Source organism: Sarcophilus harrisii, chromosome 1 (genome assembly GCF_902635505.1).
Source record: "Sarcophilus harrisii chromosome 1, mSarHar1.11, whole genome shotgun sequence".
Classification (NCBI taxonomy): Eukaryota; Metazoa; Chordata; class Mammalia; order Dasyuromorphia; family Dasyuridae; genus Sarcophilus; species Sarcophilus harrisii.
Window position 1 is genome coordinate 555,472,045 of NC_045426.1, and position 23,059 is coordinate 555,495,103.

General features: G+C 35.7%; 1 protein-coding gene across 1 annotated transcript in view; it reads left to right on the plus strand.

The window, feature by feature from the left end:
- Window positions 1-17,229: 17,229 nt before the first annotated feature.
- BLOC1S5 (biogenesis of lysosomal organelles complex 1 subunit 5) overlaps window positions 17,230-23,059 on the plus strand; it is a 57,534-nt gene continuing 51,704 nt past the window's right edge. The window contains exon 1 of the mRNA XM_003760200.3: window positions 17,230-17,567. Coding sequence (XP_003760248.2) covers window positions 17,438-17,567 — 130 coding nt within the window. The 5' untranslated portion in view covers window positions 17,230-17,437. The remainder of the gene's footprint in view (window positions 17,568-23,059) is intronic.

Below are 23,059 nucleotides of genomic sequence, written 5' to 3' on the forward strand. Positions count from 1 at the left end.
GCCTCTCTGAAATCATCCTGATGATCATTTCTTATAGAACAATAATATTCCATAACATACATACACTATAACTTATTCAGCTATTTTCCAACTGATGGGCATCCATTCAGTTTCCAGTTTCTTGCTGCTACAAAAAGGGCTGCCACAAACATTTTTGCACGTGTGGATCTCTTTCCTTCCTTTAATGATTTCCTTGGGATACAGGCCCAGTAGAAACACTGCTGGATCAAAGGGTATGCACAGATTGATAGCCCTTTGGGCATAGTTCTATTTTGCTCTCCAAGATGGTTGGATCAGTCCACAACTTCACTAACAATGCATCAGTATCCCAGTTTTCTCAACTCCCCTCCAATATCCATCATTATCTTTTCCTGTCATCTTAGCCAATTTGAGAGGTGTGTAGTGGTATCTCAAAGTTGTTTTAATTTGCATATCTCTGATTAATAATGATTTAGAGCATTTTTTCATATGACTAGAAATGATTTTAATTTCTTCAGCTGAAAATTGTCTGTTCATATCCTTTGATCATTTATCAATTGGAGAAAGCAGATCTTTTTTTTTTGAAAACTGAACAGACAAATCTCAATCGTACAATTGTTTTTGTCCTTTGCAAGCTGTACTTATTAGAAACATTGATGCATAACATAAATACTGCTTTTCAAGATTTATGAAGTTTGATGCTGAGATTTATGCATTTGTGATTAAAGATAAATATTTTAGTATAGATGAAATTAACACATAAGTTGTAACCCATACGTAAGATTAAAAATGTCTATTCAAATGTGCCATCCAATTTCAAAAGCACAAAATTGTCATCATTGATGTAGGGTACAAATACCATAATATCATGAGGAAGCAAATAAAGATGAAATTCCTTTACAAAGAATGATTTTGAATAGCAAAGTTATTTTTATATACTACTAGATGATCGACAGTAATAGTATCAAGTTGATCTAGTTACAGTTCTTTTGATGTGTTAAATCTGTTTAATAAATGTTTTCATTATTCTTACCTAGATAACAATAAAACTATAACAACAGTACTTGATTGTGTGCTTTTTGTGTTACAAACAGAAGAAAAAAACAAGTAGTCCCATCTAAATTTAATTTTTTGTCTTGATCTTTAATGGAACCTTTCAACTTTCTTCCTTTTTACCCCAAACATGCCACTTATTTCTTCTTCTATCACTAACAAAATCCCCCCTGTCCTCCCAAATCAAAGCCCAGCAATAATGTGGAAAATATGTAGCACATATAACCATTAAAAAGATAGGAGGAAGAAAAGTTTTTCATGGTGATAGCTACATGAAAAGGAAATAGTATCAAGAAAAGGGAAAAGTGGAGGTACTAGATCTCAGGAAGAAGAAAAAGAAACCTATTATATCTGAGGGAAAGAAAGGAGGGGGATGAACATAGTGTGTACCTTACTCTCGTCAGAATTGGCTTAAAGAGAAAAATATTAGACATATTCAATTTACAGAGAAACTTCTCCCACATCATTGAAAAGTGGGAGGGAAAGAGTGAAAAGGGAAGGAGTAAGCTAAACAGAAGGAAATACAGAAATTGGAAGGAAAAGGTTTAAGAAAAGGGGAGGGAATCTAAGACGGGGGAGGGGGGGAGGAGGATCCTAAAGAGGGAGGGCTGCATGAGGCAAGTGATACAAGTTTAATACTGGGAAGGGGAGCAAGGGAGAAATAAAAGAGAAAAGCATAATCTGGGATTAACGAGATTGGCAGGAAATACAGAATTAGTAATTCACATAAATGTGAATGGGGTAAACTCCCCCTTAAAGTGGAAGTGAATAGCAGACTGGATTAAAAGTCAGAATCCTACAATATATTGTTTACAGAAAACACATTTGAAGAAGGGCAATACATACAGAGTAAATGCAAAAGGCTGGAGCAGAATCTACTATGCCTCAGGTGAAGTAAAAAATGCAGGGGTAGCCATCCTGATCTCAGATCAAGCAAAAGCAAAAATTGATCTAATTAAAAAAGATAAGGAAGGGCACTATATCTTGCTAAAGGGTAACATAGATAATGCAGCAATATCAAAATTAAACATATATGCACCAAATCGTGTAGCATCTAAATTCTTAAAGGAGAAATTAAGAGAGCTGCAAGAAGAAATAGACAGCAAAACTATAATAGTGGGAGATCTCAACCTTGCACTCTCAGAACTAGATAAATCAAACCACAAAATAAATAAAAAGTTAAAGAGGTAAATAGAATACTAAAAAAGTTAGCTATGATAGATCTTTGGAGAAAACTAAATGAAGACAGAATGAAGTACACTTTCTTTTCAGCAGTTCATGGAACTTATACAAAAATTGACCATATATTGGGACATAAAGACCTCAAATTCAAATGCAGAAAGGCAGAAATACTAAATGCATCCTTTTCGATCATGATGCAATAAAAATTACATCCAATAAAAAGGCAAGGGGAAATAGACCAAAAGTAATTGGAAACTAAATAATCTCATCCAAAAGAATGATTGGGTGAAACAGCAAATCATAGACACAATAATTTCACTCAAGAGAATGACAATAATGAGATGTCATACCAAAATGTGTGGAATGCAGCTAAAAGGATAATAAGGGGAAATTTCATGTCTGTAGAGGCTTACTTGCATAAAATAGAGAAAGATAAAATCAATGAATTAGGCGTTCAACTAAAAAAGCTAGAAAAAGAGCAAATTTAAAAACCCCAGTCAAACACTAAACTTGAAATTCTAAAAATAAAAGGAGAGATTAATAAAATTGAAAGTAAAAAAAATCTATTATTAATAAAACTAAGAGTTGGCTCTATGAAAAAAAATCAACAAAATAGATAAAGCCTTGGTAAATTTGATTAGAAAAAGGAAAGAAGAAAATCAAATTGTTAGTCTTAAAAATGAAAAGGGAGAACTTGCACTAATGAAGAGGAAATTAAAGCAATAATTAGGAGTTACTTTGCCCAACTTTATGCCAATAAATTCAATAACTTAAATGAAATGGATGACTACCTTCAAAAATATAATTTGCTCAGATTAACAGAAGAAGAAGTAAATTGGTTAAACAGTCCCATTTTAGGAAGAAAAAAAATAGAACAAGCTATTAATCGAGTCCCTAAGAAAAAATCTCCAGGACCAGATGAATTTACATGTGAATTCTACCAAACATTTAAAGAACAATTATCTCCAATGCTATATAAACTATTTGAAAAAAATTAGGCATTGAAGGAATCCTACCAAATTCCTTTTATGACACAGCATGGTACTATACCTAAACCAAGTAGATTGAAAACAGAGAAAGAAAATTATAGACCAATCTCCCTAATGAATGTTGATGCAAAAATCTTAAATAAAATATTAGCAAAAAGATTACAGAAAATCATCCCCAGCATAATACACCATGACCAAGTAGGATTTATACCAGGAATGCAGGGCTGGTTCAATACTAGGAAAACTATTAGCATAATTGACTATATCAATAATTGAATTAACAAAAACCATATGATCATCTCAATAGATGCAGAAAAAGCATTTGATAAAATCCAACATCCATTCCTATTAAAAAGACTAGAGAGTATAGGAATAAATGGACTTTTCCTTAAAAGAGTCAGTAGCATCTATTTAAAGCGGCCAATAAGCATCATATGTAATGGGGATAAACTGGAACCATTCCCAATATGATCAGGAGTGAAATAAGGTTGCCCACTATCACCATTACTATTCAATATTGTATTAGAAATGCTAGTTTTGGCAATAAGAGTTGAGAAAGAGATTAAAGGAATAAGAGTAGGTAATGAGGAAACCAAATTATCACTCTTTGCTGATGATATCATAGTATACTTCGAGAACCCCAGAGATTCCACTTAAAAGCTATTAGAAATAATCCAAAATTTTAGCAAAGTTATAGGATACAAAATAAATCCACATAAATCCTCAACATTTTTATACATTACCAACAAAATCCAGAAGCAAGAGATACAAAGCAATCTGGAATTATGCCCCAAAAGTTATTAAACTGTGCATACCCTTTGATCCAGCAGTGTTATTACTGCGCTTATAACCCAAAGAGATATTGAAGAAGGGAAAGCAACCTGTATGTGCAAAAATGTTTATGGAAGCCCTTTTTGTAGTGGCTAGAAACTGGAAATTGAATGGATGCCCATCAATTGGAGAATGGCTGGGTAAATTGTGGTACATGAATGTTATGGAATATTATTATTCTGTAAAAAATGACCTGCAGGATGAATACTGAGAGACTTGGAGAGACTTACATGAACTGATGCTGAGTGAAATGAGCAGAACCAGGAGATCATTACACATACACTTCAACAACAATACTATATAGGATAAATTCTGATGGAAGTGGATATCCTCGGCAATGAGAAGATCCAAATCAGTTCCAACTGATCAGTGATAAACAGAACCAGATATACCCAGAAAAAGAACACTGGGAAATGAAATGTGGACTGCTTGCATTTTTGCTTTTCTTCTCAGTTTATTTTTACCTTTCTAAATCCAATTTTTCTTGTGGAACAAGAGAACTGTATAAATATGTACACATATATTGTATTTAAGATATACTTTAACATGTTTAATATGTAAGAGACTGCCTGCCATCTAGGGGAGGAGGTGGAGGGAAGGAAAGGAAAAGTTGGAAACAAGTGATTGCAAGGGACATGTAATGGGCTGAAACTAAGGAGATGCACTGAGGTTTAGACAAGCAAGCACTTAAGGCTAATTACCAATCGAACAATACTTTATTAGCATTTGCTTGGAAAATGACCCACCCTACCATTCTGTGCGGGCTTGATCTGTTGGTATATAGAGAGATGAGGAGGAGGGATAAAAGGATGGAGCAAGAAAGCCAGAGTGACTCCTGGCCAGATTCATGTGGGCATTCTGTTCATATCCACAAAGAATAAAGATCAAGGACTTTTGCTGATCCTGACTCTGGCTGATTCTAAAGTATCCAGTGTGCTAACGTGGTCATCACAGGGATAATGTTGAAAAATGACAGAATATATGTTGTCAATAAAAAGCTATTTATTAAATATATACATATATAAATATTAAATATATAGTATACATAAATATGTACATATTATATACATATACATATAAATATATTAAATATATAGTTTTATAGCCCAAAAGGCTATAAAAATATGCATACCCTTTGATTCAACAGTGTTACTATTGGGTCTGTATCTCAGAGAAATCATAAAGGAGGGAAAGGGACCCACATGTGCAAAAATGTTTGCAGCAGCCCTTTTTATGGTAGCAAAGAATTGGAAAATGAGTATATGAATATATGAATATAAATTGGGGAATGGCTGAATAAGTTGTGCTATATAAAATAATAGAATATTATTGGTCTATAAAAAATGGTGAACAAATTGATCTTAGAAAGGTCTAGATTTACACAAATTGATAGTAAGCAAAACAAGTAGAATCAGGAATATAGTACATAGTAATAGCAAAATTGTGTGATGATCAACAATGAAAGACTTGGTCCTTCTCAGCAAATTAATGATCCAAGAAAATCCTGATAAACTGTATTTAAAATGCCATTTGCATCCAGAGAGAGAATATAAATCAACACATGCTATATTCACTTTTTTTCTTGTGTTTTTTTCTTTCTCATGGATTTCCCCTTTTGTTCTGATTTTTCTCTCCCCATGTGATTCATAAAAATTGTATTAAAAATTAATGTACATGTATAACCAGAAAAAAAAAAAAACAGAATGTAAGCTCCTCAAGGAGAGGAACTGTCTTTCTACTTGTATTTTTATCCTCAAGTTTAGCATTGTAGTTGACACATAGTAAATAATTAATAAATGCTAGCTCTCTGACAATTAACAAAGCATCTTTACCAGGTGAATTTAACCATCAGTAATATGTGATTTGGCCAGTGACTGGTACTTTATTATGGAAATTTCTTCTGTCAGATCACCACCATCTATGGTTTAGCAAATATTTCCAAAGGAGCATTCAGAGACATAAACAGATAAAATGACTTGCCCAGAATCACACAGTTGTTAAGGGTGAGAAGTGGGATTTTAACACAGTCTTTTTTTACTTCAATTTCAGTATTTTCCCACAATTTCACACTGCCTCCAAATATACTTTGGAATAATTAATATTTTAATAACTTATGGATTAATATTTTAATAAAGATTAATAACCAACTTCTCACACTTACATCAGTATGTAAAATAAGGCAGTTGGAGTACAGTCTCTCAGTTTCTTTTCAGCTCTAGGTCTCTGATCCAAAGGTACTGAAAGATCATCTTGAATCCTTTCAAGATATATTGAGAGAAATTAAAGAACTGACCTTAAAAGAAAGATTAAAAATGCAAATACATTATCAGAGAGATCACATGAACATTCACAAATAAAACTTAAAAATGCAAATATAGCATTAAAATTATCATTAACTATCATTTAATAAAAAAACTTCAAGTCTATTATATGGGCCTTATGTCATGTTAATATAGTAGTTGCAAAGGTATGGTGGTTTAATGGATTCAAGCATTTAACTTCTTATCCCAGAAAGTAATATTTCTTCTTTACTTCCATAATTAGATAATCTATTCCCATCCATTACCAGAGCACTAAATTTCATATTCTCCATACACCTGAGCATACCACTACATATCTGGCCATCTTAATTTGAGTCTTGATTTATTGAAACTGCATTATACTCCTAACTCTTCTTGGAGCTCTGGGGGAATTTTATTGCAAAAGCAATGGGGAGAAAGTTGCTATCATATATCTCTCTTGGTGTGTTGAGCCCTTAGATACACACAAGGCTCTATAGCCTACTGTCCCATGTCTTGTGTGCTGGATTTATAATACTGTGTGCCCCATCTCTGGGGTGACATATAGGTATATCAGAGATAGCAGAAAGAATTTGATTTTGCAATAATGATTACTTGTTGCTGGGACTCATTCCTGCAGGCTTGCTGTTATTTCCCATACTGATGGTGAGCAAAAATTATTCCAACTGCTATCTAGCCTTGCTAAACTCATCTTTCACTTGCTAGGGAGAGGCTAAAAGGGGAATGGGAAGAAAAGGAGGAGAAAATTGAGATGCTGGTCATTTTTGTTCTCAAGGGTTTCTGCTCTTGATCACAATATTGTCATGGCCCCTTTAGTAAAGCTCTAATATTACCCTCTTCTGTTAGAAGAATGAAATCTTTTCATTCTTTCCACCCGGGTGGACTAATTTGACAGCTCATTGGTGATGTCTCTCCAACTTCAAAGAAGCAATTTCCCTAGGGCTAGCCAATTGTATTGTAGATACTGTAGACTTGACTTGCCATTCCTGCTGGGTGTCATCTGTCTTCTCAGTCTTGTAGTGGATAATTTTTGTCTTCTTTAGCATCATCTGCTTGAGCAGCCTATGCCTGGCAGGCCTGTCTGTACAGGTTGAACTCAAAATACAATAGCCATATAGTTAATTTGACAAGGCACATCTCCAGACAGTCAAGCCCCAGGCTGGCTTTGACCAAGATCAGCATCATGGTCCCCAAACATCCAACTGTCTTGATTTCAATCTAAAATGTCCTCCCTGTTGCAGCCCATGAATTTTGTTGCTCATGCATTTAAGTTCCCATATTTCCATTTTCTAGCCTTCTCACACACAGAGTAACAGAACCTTCTTTTAAGAGTTGTTCTAATTACTTTATTCTCAGGTGTGCCTCAACAAGTTTTGGTTTTCCTAATTTTTCCCCAATATTTCACATAATCTTTGGCACTTGGAAAGTATAGTCCCTTTAATGAATTATCATTGCAAGAAAAATAAAAATATTTTACATACATGTATATAATATATATGTATATATACACATATAATGCGTATATAATATATACATATAGTGTTTGTATGTGTGTGTATATATAAAATCTAATTCTCAAACAAGTTGGTACTATTATATTTTCATTTTACAGATGGGGAAAATGAGGTATATAACATTTAAGTAACTTATTCAAGGCCATATAACTAGAAAGCTTCTGATGTCAGATTTGAACTCATGAGGCCAGGTCAAACACTTTATCTACTACCCCATCAGTTGTCTCTATAGTCTTCCTGCTTATGGTCTCTGGTCCATAGTCCAGACAAGATGGATGACCAGAAAAATAAGATGATAGGAAAGTTACCAATGATAATGGAGATTTGGGAATGGGGGGAGAGGCAAATATAATATCAATTTTATATTGGTTATTATCTTATTATATCCAATTTTTGTAGATAAGCATTTTTTATAATGACATAATTATCTTCAATAATCATTACACTAACTGGTAATGGTTAGTTCTGATACTGTTCAAAATTATAAGGTTAACTATAAAATTTAGATATAAAGCATAGATGTAAAATGGATGATATTTCCACTTTAGATTTTTGATAGGTTCAGATTCAGTAGAATATACATTCTTAGAGAGAAAGGATTATTTAATTTTTGTCTTTGCATTCTCATTGCCCAGCATAAAATAGGTATTTTACAAATGCTTACTGAATCAAAGAAAAACATTGATAGTTAAGAGAAATGTAATCTTCACTTTCTTCAATTATTCTCTTCCCTTCCTAAGAACTAAAAAGGTAGACATAAAAAACACTGAAATGGGGAAGAAAAGTATTAAGCCCTAGGAAGCCAAAAATATATGTAAATCTAAAACTAAAGATTTTTTCCAAAATATTGTTTCCTTACAAGTCTTTTACCAGTCCAGTTTTAGCCTCATTTAACTCAAGATGACTTGTTATCATGAACTAGAAGTTTTTTGAAAGGTTAGTAACAAAATATGAGACTCCAAGAATTTTACAGATAAGGAACTTGAAACCCATAAACAGGAATTATCTTTCCCAAACTTTCTGACATGAATCTCCATTATCCAGGTATGACACTCTATGAGATTTTAATGTCACAGTGCTTTCCAGAGAACAACTGTTCCCTTGCCTTGTCATTTGGGGCAACTGATTCATAGTGGAGAGCTACGATTAAGGGCAACATGATGGGCCCTATTACACATACACTTCCAATTTCTATTTTGTTTCATATTACTTCATCATTTAAAATGCATCTAAAATGGCTGAATAAGTATTCAGTGTTATTGAGAGTATATTATCTCAGCTGTGCTGCTCTGGATCATATTTCTACATAGAAAGCATATCAGCTATTAGGAATGTTAATGCTTATTTAAGTGAACATTCACTTAGCATTCTAAAATCATAAATTTGTTCCTCTAAAGCATTTTCTTTGAAATGAAGGGGGGTGGGGTAGGTAATATGGGTAATAAAGCATTCCCAACCTTTAATAGTGTTCCTTGTTCTGCATACGTTTGTGTTTTTCTAGCAACAAAATATGAGGCCCCAAGAAGAATGGAACAAACAGTTAACTTGAAGAGACATGAAGTTTCAAAGTACAAATTTAGCTTCATCTTCTATAGCAAGCACTGGAAGTTCTTTGTAAGGGAGATAGTATACAGTGATTATATCAATGATCTAAGATGCTCTGTTAAATTCAGTGTGGTTTATATCTCTAATAGCTTTCCATACTTCAAATTAGAGTTTCTCCAATGGGAAGGGAAATGAAAGCATGATAAAAGACATTTCAAATGAAGAATTAACAGTATTTGGTTAAGAAGAGGAAGAAATCAAGGGTGCTGAAGAAAAATATTGGACTCTGTATTTGGGGGAAAATACTACCAAAGTCAATTTTTAAAAAATTAAACTTCTAATTCTAAGCATCTCTGCTTACAAAGAGATAATTTAAAAAACAAAAATCTTTTTTGCCTTTGAAAATGTATCTTAACTCTGTTAAAAATTTTTCAGTGGGAAAAATGGTTTGGTACATGGGGCAAAACATTATAAACTCAAGAAAACTCATAGACAAAAAGATTAATTCTCACATCTATCATCCATTATCTGCAAGAAGTTAATATAGAATGTCCACACAAGTCATAATCAACATGTTCTTTTCCTTTTTCATTCAGGTTTTTCTCTTAAGACCTCTGGATTACGTATTTATCTTGGAATGTCCTCAGAAAACTGCATCAATAATTAGACAAATGAGATGAAAAACCCCAGAGTCTATTCAAATAGCAGGGGGCCAAAGAAATAGGGGAAAGCCATTCAAACTTCATTTTCTTTCATTGTAGCTTATTGTCTCTTTTTTCTCCACCTCTTCAAAAATCACACTGATCTCTGTCATCAACACTCTCTTGGCTTTCTCTATCATCAAAACCTCCACAAGTATCATCATCACTACTGCAGTCTCCAAAGTCATTGGGTTTGTTCCAGTCGAGTTACTTTGTTTTCATCAATTTCCCCATCGTCCATGACTTCTTTCACAGCTTTAGCATTTTCTTTTGTCCTTAATGACTATAAGACTGAACCCTTCAAATGCTTCTGTCTCCCTGTCTGTGACTATCTTAACACCTACCAATCTTAAAATGAATTTTTCAATGTTTCTTCTGTTGTGTTTTTAGATAAACCACTGATGAACAAAGTTCATCAAAGGATGGGCTCTCCTTGGTGCTGTGTTAGTTGTCTTCTGTCCCTATAAACTATTTTTGAGTGACAACTTATAGTATTCTTCCCCCAAAAGAAGTTCATAATAAAATAAAACACCAAAAGAGCTCAGTTAACATTTTGATCCCTCAAAGAGAACAAGAAGACAACTTTAAGTATACCATTAAAAATTACTTTCTTAAAACCATTCAACCTTTTTTTAACCACTCCATCTAAGGATTCTCCTTTCTAGCTGATCAAAGGTGAACTCAAAATAAACTTCCATTAGCTTAATTAATCACAGACTTTCTCCTATTCATTATCCAATCTCTCCCTTTAGAAACTGATCAGGCTTTCTAAGCTTGATATAAATGGATTTCAGTTTGGGAATTGTGAGCTGAAGACTAATAAGATTTCTCATTTGAAAGGATCAAAGAATTCAAATTAAAGTACTGTCTTAATATTATTTTGTAATATATCACCTAAAAAAGGAAGAGAAAACCTTATCAAACTTCCACAAGAGTAATTCTAAAGGAGAAGATGTTAACTAAGAGTTTATGAATTTTTTAAGCATTTCAATAGCTGTCAATATAACTAATTTCCTTTGTAACTGTAGATATTTAATGTAGCATATGAATATAATGAAATATTATTGTGATATAAGAAATGATAAGCAGGCAGATTTTAGAAAAGCCTGGAACGATTTACATGCTCATTTTAGGAAATGAGCAGAACCAGAATAATGTACATAGTAACAACATTGTGTGATGATCAGTTTGATAGACTTGGGTCTTCTCAGCAGTACAGTGATCTAAGACAATTCCAAAAAACTCATGATGAAGTCCATATCCAGAAAAAGGACTATAGAATCCAAATGTAGACTGATTTCACTTTCTTTTTGCTTTCTCTTTTTCATTTTTTTCCCTTTTGTTGATTCTTCTTTTTACAACATGACTAATGTGGAAATATATTTAATATGATTGTTATGTATAACCTATATCAGATTGCTTGCCATCTTGGGGAGGAGGAATGAAAAGAAGGAAAAAATTTTGGAACTCATAAAAACCTTATAAAATCTTATGTGAATGTTGAAAGTTATCTTTACATGTAATTGGAAAAAATAAAATATCATTAAGTGTAAAAAATATAATTGGAAAAATACTATTAAGAACTAAAAATGTTTTAATTGTATATATTTGAATTTATGCATTTAAAAACATTATTCTGAGAGTTAAGAAGCTCCCAGGGGGTTCATGCCACAGAAAAGATTAATAACTATCACTCCAAAGTATTCTAAAGAGGTCAACATTAATTTATTATACCTCTAAAGGGGGCCTTGCACATAGAAAGCACTTGATAAACATTTATTGAACTGTGTTTGTCAGAATACTTTAGAATTGTCATTTCTCATCCTCTCCTTTGTTCTACATCACATACTTAAAACTATATTGACCCGGGGAAAGTCAATTAATTTTTTAAGCCTCAGTTTCTGATCTGTAAAACAGAGATGATAATAGTATCAACCTCACAAGGTTGATTAAATGAGATATCATATTTGCTACTGGAATTTCTAGGTCTTAATTCCAATTCTGGAGAAAGCTTATTCTGTGACATCAGATCCATGATTTCTTTGCTATGGGGAACTGACTCCAGACCATGTTCCAAGTCAATTCAACAAACATTTATTAACTAACATTTTAGCAAAAGGGCTGTACTAGCACTGGGGATATAAAAAGCAAAAACATTAATAGAGGTCGTCTCATGCAAACAACTCCTACACCAGGAAAAGTTGGAGATGATATCAGGAGGAAGGCACTAGTATTAAAGTGAATCAAATAAGGCCAAAGATAGATTTTAACAGAGACTTAAAGGAAGCTAGGAAAAACAGGAGGCAGAGTTGAGAAGGGAGTGAGTTTCAGACATGAAAAATTAATGAAAATGCCCTGAATCAGGATATGGGCTCTTCTTATGTAAGAAACTGTGAGGAAGCCAACGTGTAAAAAAGACTGAAAAGGTTATGAAAGGTTATGAATGGCTTTAAATGCCAAAAAGAAGATTTTATATTTGATTCCGGAGCTAATATGGAGTTACTGGAGCAAGGCAGCATAGTCAGAACTGTGCTTTAGAACAATCATTTTGATAGCTGAGTATGGCAGACAGCTCAACAAGCAGGCTACTGCAATAGTCCAACTGAGAGATGATGGTCTGCACCAAGGTAATGACTGTCAGAAGAGGGAAGGGGATATATATATATATATATATATAGAGAGAGAGAGAGAGAGAGAGAGAGAGAGAGAGAGAGAGAGAGAGAACGAACAATAGGACTTAGAATCCCTGGGTCAGCTAAATTTACTCAGTTTTGGGGATGCTCTTGGGCTATGTTATCTTGGTTGATGAGTACAAACCTACTTAGCCCACTATATACCTAGGTCTCACACCAGATCATATTTCACATCCCATCCAGTTAACTACCTGCATTCGTTTGCAATAAGGCACACATGTACTCCTCTCCCACTTTCTGAAATCAATACTATCATTGTAGAAAAAATCTTTTTCATTGAATGCGCTATCAATTAACTCATCATTCCTTTGACTTTGTAGATCAAACTCTCTTTCCTGGACACCATTCCCCCATATATGTATTGGCAGTCCCTATTTAATAGAGACTATTAGAATGAAAAGTGCCTGATAGTAAGAGCTAATTCATTTTGTATTTGTAGTCCCGATAGTTAGCAGTGTGCCAGGTATTTCCTGAACACTTAATAAATGCTTTCTCATTCAATTACTATCTATATCAATGAATATACATATATGTGTGCGTGTATGTGTATATTGTGTACATGTCTATATATGTAAGATATAGATATAGCATATCTATATACAGAGAGAGACAGAGAGAGGGGGGGAGATTTTCAAAATTTAAAATGCTAGAAGGGATTGGTTGGCTGCTGTCCTTCATTCTCGAAGAGGACCAAAATGACATCACTGTGTTAAAAGTTGACTTACAGTGTGTCCAACTATGGCTGATCAGACCAACATGAGTTTGGAATGGTCTGCCACAAGTCAGGTACAAATACTCCATCTGAACATTCTCTAGTTTTATGCATTTCTCATTTCCTTTGGGCTAATTTAATTCTGCTTTGCTCACAGAGTACATTAACTTCTCTATTGATGGCATTTCATGCTGGATGGTTCTGTGCCAATGTTTTCCATATCATACAATCAGTTCTAAAGTTCTTATGAGATACTTTGAGTGTCCTTGTATCGCTTTTTCTAACCACCTTGTGAGCAATTGCCCTGTGAGAGTTCTCCATTATATATATATATATATGTATGTATGTATGTATGTATTTTTGGCAAGCATATGTTTGGCTTTCAAACACTGTGGCCAGCCAAATGAGGTTGTACTCTCTCCAGTAGAGTTGGAATATTTGGCAGTTTAATTCAAGAAAGAACTTCAGTGTCCAGTATCTTATCCTGCCAAGTGATCTTCATAATCTTTTAAAAACAATTCACATGGAAGTGATTGAGTTTCCTGGCATGGTGCTGGTACACTGTCCAGGTTTCATAGACATACAACAATGAGGTTCTTGTAGCTCTGTAGCACAATGACTCTGTAGACCTTCAGTATGGTAGTCAGTCTAATACCTCTCCTAATACTTAACACTGTGCCAGACTTTTGCTGAGTACTTAATACATACTTTTCATTCACTTAGTATCTATATCTATATATGTACATATCTATGTATGTATATGTATATATATACACACATGTGTGTATATGTCTATATGTATATAAATAGAAACAGACATATCTACATACCCACATATATTTAGATATAAACATATCTATGGGCACAGAGAGACAGAGTGAGTTTTTCAAACCTTGAAATGCCAGAAATATGGACTATAACAATAGCTAAAAGGTAGGCTGGAAGTCTACTAAGGGAAAATTAAGTGGTGAAATTGAAAGTGCTGGGTTTAGAGTTGGGAAAAATCTTCCTGAGTTCAAATCTGATTCAGATATTAGCTATATGACCCCAAGCAAGACACTTCACCTTGTATTTGCCTCAGTTTGCCTCAGTTCCTCATTCATAAAATGAGCTGAAGAAGGAAATGGCATATCACTCCACTAGCTTTGCCAAGTAAACCAAAAAAAGAATCACAGAGATTTGGACATAATTAAACCACAGCAGCTTTAAATGCCAGGCAGGAATTTTTCTACTTAATCCAAAAAGTGATTGGAACTATAGCAAATTTTAGAGCAAAGGAATTTAAAGGAAATAAGTGAACAGCTTTTATCAGAAAGGCTTGTTTTCTCATTCTAACTTACAAGCTGTGACCCCAAAGCATTAGTTTCTTATCTCTAAGAGTTATGATAACAGCTTTCCCAACTACTCTAATAGGTTGTTTAGATTAAATGGAATAATTTATAGTGAAGTCTGGGTTAGCTCCCTGGAGGCCTCAGAATCAACCAGTGTCAGGATAAACAAAAGTCCTTGGTCTTTAGGGGGAGAAGTGAAGGGGATCAACAAAACTGCCACATGCTCTCTACTGACTGACCTCCCTTCTCCTCATCCTCCTCCAAAGTGACTCTGGCTTGTCTTACTCCACCCCCAGTCCCTCCTACTATTATCTGTATATACCAAAAGATCCAGCCAGCACAGAATAGTGAAAAGGGCCATTTTTCCAAGCATATGCTAACAAGAATATTGGCCAATAGGTAATTAGCCTTAAGTGCTCTGTTGTCTGATTCCAGTGCACCTATACAGAGTTTCAGCCCTTTACAATTTATGTGAAAATTGTAAATTATAAAGTGACTTTACACAGGTAAACTATTAAAACCACTTTGGCTGTATTTTCAAAATGCTTATAGGCTCCCAGAGCCAAACCTTAGAGAAAACATCAAGATACAGAGACAGCCTAGAAAAAGACTCTGAAAACTTTACCTAAATGAAAAAAACACATAATAGCTAGATCTATGAATTTCTATATGTTTGTTTTTGTGGTTGTTTTGCTTTGAACTTATTCTAAAGGCCAACAGAAGGTTGCGATTTGGTAAGTAGGGTTATTGATCTAGAGCTTCAAGGGGCTTAAAGGTCATTTAGTCTCTCATTTTATTTGGTAAGTAGGGATACAGAGCTTTAAGGGGCCTTAAAGGTCATTTAGTCTCTCATTTTATGAATGAGAAAGTTGACATCTGGAAAGGTTGTTTTGCCCAAAGTCACACAGATAAAATGACTGGGTTGAATCCAAATCCAGTGATTTCAAAGCTAGTACTCTTTCCCACTTTTACCAGGCTTTGTCTATAATAATAATAATTAATAATAAGTTATTTTGTAGCAGTATTAATATTTATAATTCTTATCACGTGGCAAGCCCTTCAAAACACTTTATGATGAATAATAATAGTAACAATTATATAACTTACTCTGTGTCAGGCACGGTGCTAAGCATTTTAAAATAAGTAGTAATAACTAATGTTATAAGATACTATGTGCCAAGCAAGATGCTACAGTAACTATGTATCGGACTGTTAAGCACTTTACAATGAGTAATAATCATAACTAATATCATAAAGCGCTTACTTTGTGCCAGGCACCCGTACTAAGCACTTTACAAAGAGTAATATCCATAAACAGTATTATAAAGTGCTTCCTCTCTGTCGGGCACCGTGCTAAACACTTTACAATAAATAATAACGAATACTATGAAGCGCTTGCCCCGTGCCAGGCTCTGTACTAACTGAGCACTTTACACATATTATATCATTTGAACCTCGCTTCTCTGCGAGGTAGGCGCTATCACAGATAAGGAATGGGGGGGTCGGGCACCGTGCTAAACACTTTACAATAAATAATAACGAATACTATGAAGCACTTGCCCCGTGCCAGGCTCTGTACTAATTGAGCACTTTACACATATTATATCATTTGAACCTCGCTTCTGCGAGGTAGGCGCTATCACAGATAAGGAATGGGAGTCGGGCACCGTGCTAAACACTTTACAATAAATAATAACGAATACTATGAAGCACTTGCCCCGTGCCAGGCTCTGTACTAATTGAGCACTTTACACATATTATATCATTTGAACCTCTCTTCTCTGCGAGGTAGGCGCTATCACAGATAAGGAATGGGGGGTCGGGCACCGTGCTAAACACTTTACAATAAATAATAACGAATACTATGAAGCGCTTGCCCCGTGCCAGGCTCTGTACTAACTGAGCACTTTACACATATTATATCATTTGAACCTCGCTTCTCTGCGAGGTAGGCGCTATCACAGATAAGGAATGGGGGGGTCGGGCACCGTGCTAAACACTTTACAATAAATAATAACGAATACTATGAAGCACTTGCCCCGTGCCAGGCTCTGTACTAATTGAGCACTTTACACATATTATATCATTTGAACCTCGCTTCTCTGCGAGGTAGGCGCTATCACAGATAAGGAATGGGGGGTAAACAAAGGTTGAAGAATCTTCAGGAGTCACTCAGTTTTTAAGTGTCTGCAGTCGCCTTTGAAATCAGACATTCCTAATTTCCACACACTTGTTTCCCTCTCCTGTCGCTTTCTCGGTGTCTCTTTTTATCCCGACTTTCTCCACCAGTGTCTATCTCTAACAGCATCAAACCTCACCGCCTACCAGGGTGCCCAGTCTCATACACCTGCAGCAAATTAATCTCCCGCCGCCCGTTCCCTAACTCATCATGGCGGCTCTGGCTTCATTGCTTCAAGCTCCTACGAGGAACGCGAGCTCCCTACGAAGCGACTGTCTCCTGATCGGCTGCAACCGGGCACCGGCGCCTAGGGATGACGCTAACAAAATAAATAAATAAACAGAAGTCAGCCTGAGAGCCAGAAGCGTGAGCGAGTGCTAGGCAAGCGCAGTGCGCCAGCCGGGGAGGCAGTTCCTTCCTCCGTCGGTATGAGCGGCGGAGGGACTGAGACCCCTTCGGGAGGCGACGCCGCCCCGACCCCCGCCGCGGGCCCGGTGGGAGGCAAGAAACGAGACTCGCAGGGACCGACGAGCTCACCAGTTCATCTCATTATCAAGGGTAAGAGTTGTCAGGGCTCCCGTTTCCCACCTTCTATCTCTGGTCTCCGAGGACCAGGCCCAGCTGGAGCCCCTGTAACCTGCCCTCTGTAGCGGGCGGCGAGCGGCTCCTCCCCATCCCAGGGCTGGGTGCAGTCCCCTGCCGTCCCCCTCTTTGGCTGCTTCTTTCTCTCCCCCCCATCCCCTCCCGCCTTCATCTCCCGTACCCCGCCCTTCCAGGTTTCACTCCCGGAGCTTTAGGAGGGTTTGGTTTTGTCTCTGCTCGGATCCGAGGGCATTGGAGGTGTGCGGGCCTGAGACTTGCAGGAACAGGCCTGCCCCGTCCCCTGCCCTCTGCATTGTGTCCACATGCACTCTCCTTGCGCGATAATGGATTTTTCAAGCACTTACTATGTGCCACGCGATGAACTAGGAGCTGGGGAGCCCCTGCTGGCAAATTTTCATGTTTGCGAAGTGGTTAACATATATTCTCTCGTTTGATTAACTGCCAAGTGCCTTCTCCCGGATACCATCCTTCTGCTTTTCACAACCCTGAGCTCCCTGCATCAACCCGCCTTGCATGCCTTCTCAGAGGTAGAGCTAGAAGGGACCTCTGAAGTCATCCAGTCTGATTCTCTGCTGGCCTTGAGAGCGAAAGTGATTTTCCCCTTGTGACACAGGGAGTAAATATCAAAAGTCCTTCAGCCAATAAGCACTTAAGTGCTAGCTGTGGGCCAGGCTTTGGTCTAAGGGATGTAAAGAAAGACAAAAACAAAACCTGGAGTTTCTTTCTTCAGGTACTTCACATGATTGATTAAATTTTAAAATATTGGTATTTTAATAATTCAGTACTCACATCTTGGCTATAGATTGCTCAGGTTGATTTTTGAATTTTAAAAAACTTCACGAGGGATTGAAAGGGTAATATTTGAAATGTTATCCTTATTAAGATCTTCGAAAGAAAAAAGTTTTGATGCATACAGGACAATTTTGACACTCCAGAAGAAAAGATCTCATGGAGAAAGATCCTTGGCCAAGCAAGAGGATCTCCACTAATCCACTGGCCTGAGAAGTGTTAGCTATAAAATTAAAACATTTTCAAATTTCACAAAGCAATAACAATTTTTAAATTGTGGCTCATATTTCTAAAATGATTAAAGCTTAAAACTGCACTAAGATTTGTGGGACACCTTACAGAGGACTCCCTCATTAATGGAATGGCTTCTTGCCATTCCATGGCAAATGGAAAAGGCTTCTTGCATAAAGTGGGATTGAACATTATCTTGAAAAAAGCCTGGGAAAGTAGCAGGTGTAAATGAGGAGGTAGAGCATTCCAAGTATGGGGAGAGACAGTGAAGACATTCAGTGGAATGAAGTGTCTCTGATACAAGGAACAAAAAGACCAGTAAAAGTGGATCTTTGCAAGAGTATATGAAGGAAAGGAAAGTGTAAGAAGACTAGAATATTAGTAATGGTGAATGGAATGTGAACAGCTTTAAAATGCCAAACATATGTGATTCTGGAGTGTAGAGGGCTGGAACTTTGGAGAAATATACTTGAAACAAGAATACTTACAACAAGGTGTTAATTCAGTGGAATTAATGAGATGATGGTTCTCTAGTATACATATACTTAGTACTTAGAATGGTGATGTAATGGTTGGCTAGTTCACACATAATCAATATGCTGTAATGATGTAATAGGGTATTTAAGGGCTGAGAAGGACTGGAAAAGGGACATGCCATTTTGACCATCCTCCTGGTGGCTCTCCTGTCCCCTACACTCCTCCACTAAGATCAAGATTGGGACAGAATAAAGACTCTAGACTCTATTCCTGATCATTCTCGTGGTGTCTATCCTGCTGAGATAAGGCCAGTCCGAAGGACCTCCAGAAAGCTAGCCCTAACATTACACTGGAGGAAATAGGGAGTCTCTGGAAAACGGCAGAATGACATGTTGGGGGATGTGGTTGGAACTTTGCATTAAGAAATCATTTTGTCAGCTGAATGGAGGATAGATTAGAGTAAGAAGAAGCAAGGGAGACCATTTAGAGGATTATGCAGTAGACCAATGAGAGGTGATAAAATTTATAAAAGGGGTGGCAGTTTGTGAATAGAAAAAAAAGGGATTTTGAGAGATATTGTAAAGGTAGAAATGATAAGACTTGCAATTTAGACTTGTAAGTTGAAGTATGAAGTATAGGGAAAAGTTGAACATGATAGTGAACTTTTGAACTTAGGTAAATGGGAAGTAGCAATTCCTTGAACAATAAGAGAAGATGGGAAGAGAAATTTGTATTGGAAGGAAAAGGAGAAAGCTAATGAATACTGTTTTTACATGTTGAATTTGATTTGAATACTGGTCCTCTGACTCCATAGCCAATACCTTTTCCCATTCTACTGCTCTATCTTAATTGATATTCTCTATAGCTACCAATATTCCTAGAACACAGATCTGACTATATCTCCTCTCTTCTGTTCAAGAAGAAGTTCCAGTGGTTTCCTTTAATCTTTAGAATAAAAAACAAAATCTTCTATTTGACATTAAAACTTTTCACAATCTGACTCCAGTATACCTTTCTGGGATGATTATTCATTGGATTCTCTTTAGCCAAACTGACAGTCTTGTCATTGTTTCATAATTCTACATTTATGTAGATTGATCTGATGTCTGGACCATTCTCCCTCACCACTGCCACTTGGAACTCCTTGAATAATTGAAATTGAGAATTACTGAAGGGTAATAGAGAGGAGAATGGGGGGAGGAAGCTATTGTTGTAAGAGGTTCCAGCAAGCTCTAGCACCTAATGAGGAAAGTATAGCTGGTATATAGGAAAGCTGTTTAGTGAAACCAAGTGATACATTATAGATAATGTGCTTGCTCAATTTGGTGCCCCTGAATTCTCCAAAGAAATTGAGGAAGGCTTCCAACATGTTAGGTGTACCTCCAGTGACGAATTTATGAAAGGACAAGGATGCACAGAATGGAAAGGAATTGATGGCAGCCTAAATAAAGCATCCGTATGAATGATTTCATAGTTGCACAGGAATATTAGAATACATATTTATGGAAGACATAGATGCCAGTGAACACAAAAATGAGTTATTTCTGTGTGTCTTTGTTTCCATGGGATAATTAGTATGGTGTGGTGCAGAAAATTCTCGACTTTAAATCAGTAAAGAACTGGGGTTTGAACCCATCTCTAACTTAAATTAATTTCAAGTTATTGGACAAATCACAGTTCTCTGAGCCTGAAGTTTTTTCATTTATAAAATGGAAATGATGTACTTAAAGAACTGTTAAGGATCTATTCTATTCAACAGATGTTATTGGGTGCCTCATATGTGCAAAGCAACGTGCTAGACCTTGAGTTTACAAAGAAAACAATAAAATGGTCTTCCCTAAAAGTTTTTATAGTCTTTAGAAAAAATACAACACTTAGAGCATGTGGTATAAATATAATGCCAGGTAATAAGTGAGGGAACAAAGGAGGTATTTGAGAAGGGAGAACATTTTAACAAGGGTTCAGGAAAGACTGAAGCCTGAAGAAAATAAGGAATGTAAAATTGGCAATGAAGTGGAAATTTATGCCAGAAGTTGTGGATGCTTATATAAATTCAGGGAAGCAAAAGGTAGTTTATTAAATTAGTAAACTTTAGGAAAATTCAAGTAACATTTTCTGGAATTAAAGGTAAACATAATTATGAAAGGAAGTTAGAAAAATAGGTTTAGCTAGATTGTGGAGGACTTTGATGCCAGGGTAACAACACGTTTGTTTGTTTCATCCTAGAAGTGATTGAAAGCCACTAAGCTGGCTTTCTTTCTTTCTCTCTCTTTCTCTCTTTCTTTCTTTCTTTTTTTCTTTCTCTCTCTCTTACTTTTTCTCTCTTTCTTTCTTTCTTTTTTAAAGAGACATTAGACCTGTGCCTTAGGTAGAAAGTTTTGATCACTGGGCATAAGATTAATTCTAAAAAAGACTGATAAGAGGAAGACCAGTTAGTAAGATTACGTCAGGCTAGACAAGTGACAATGAATATTTAAACTAGGAAATGGCATTTACCAGTATTATGAAGGTAGAATTGATGACATAAGAACAGGAAAACTGGAGAATGGGCAGGTTTAAGGTAGAAAATGGTAAATTCCCTTTTGGACTTGTTGAGTTTGATTATCTTCAAAATAACTAGGTAGAGCTTATTTACTAGGTGTTTGGAGACAAAATAGTAGAGACCTTAAGACTGTGTATATAGATTTGGGAATTATCTTCAAAGGTACTAATTGAACTCTTGGAGTTGATAAGACCAAAAAAGAAGAGAATAAAAAGAGAAAACGGTAAAAGACCAAGCATTAAAGCTTTATTGATAACTATACTTGCTGGAGAAAATTAGCCGGAAAAAAAAGGGTCTGAGAAGAAAGCAAGTAGAAGAATCAGGAGTGAGTAGAGTCATAGAAGAGAAGGAGAGAAAATATTTAGGAGCATCGAGTTAGTCAATAGTATCAAAAGAAAAAAGAAGGATCAAAGGGAAGAAGGCAGTTTGAGAAACAATGTTGGGGCTGGGAATTGAAGAGAAGCTTTTGCCCTTTTTTTTCATCCCCAGGGCCTGGCACATAGTAATCAGTAATGCTTTCTGACTTGAGGGATTGGTGAGGACATTGTAGCGAATATAGATTAATCACTCTAAAGACATATTTGTGAAGTTATTGTTGTTTATCCGTTGTTCTCAAAGAGGACCATGAGATCAGGGAGATGATGCCATGACATGTAAGTGAATTGGATTCAAGTGAAGGAGGGGTGTGCCATTAAAATCCAGTGCCCAGATATAGATCAGGAAGACTGAAGATGACTCTGGATGCAATGGGAGACCTTACTTAGCCTTTTTAAACTGTCTTCAAGAAGTCTCTCTTTGGCTGAGGCGATACCCATTCAGTGATTAAGGTAGGTAGAAATGGAGGCAAAAAACATTAGTTTGTTTTCTCCGTCTACCTAGTTAAAAAAAATCTAAATAAATAAAACTCAGAAAGAAAGAATCTTAGCATTTCCAGCCAAAACCAAAAGAATATAAATATATAGCAATTATTTGTGAAGCACAAAGCACTTGTCAGCACTTAACTGTTTAATAATTTCTCTAGAAAGTTAAGACATCTTTAGGTCTTGTAGTTATTGAAAGTGTAGAATGAGTAGGTTGACATATAGACCACAGTGAATTTCTAAAATAGAATTTTTTTTATAACTAACTTTTCCTAAAACTAGGGATTTTAGAAAAAAAAATTAAATAAAAGTTTTTGGCATTACTTCTAGCAAAGAATTAGATCATAAGATTTAGAGCTATAAAGGATTTAAAAGTCATCTACTTCAGAGATTGTCAAACATATGGTTATTTAATTGCTGCCTCAACAGTGAAGTACACCCAAAGCAGATAAAAATATCATTTTAACAAACATCTAACAAAATAAATTTGTGAAATATTTAAATAAATTTTAACAAAATTAAATATTTACAAAATAAGTAAAAATACA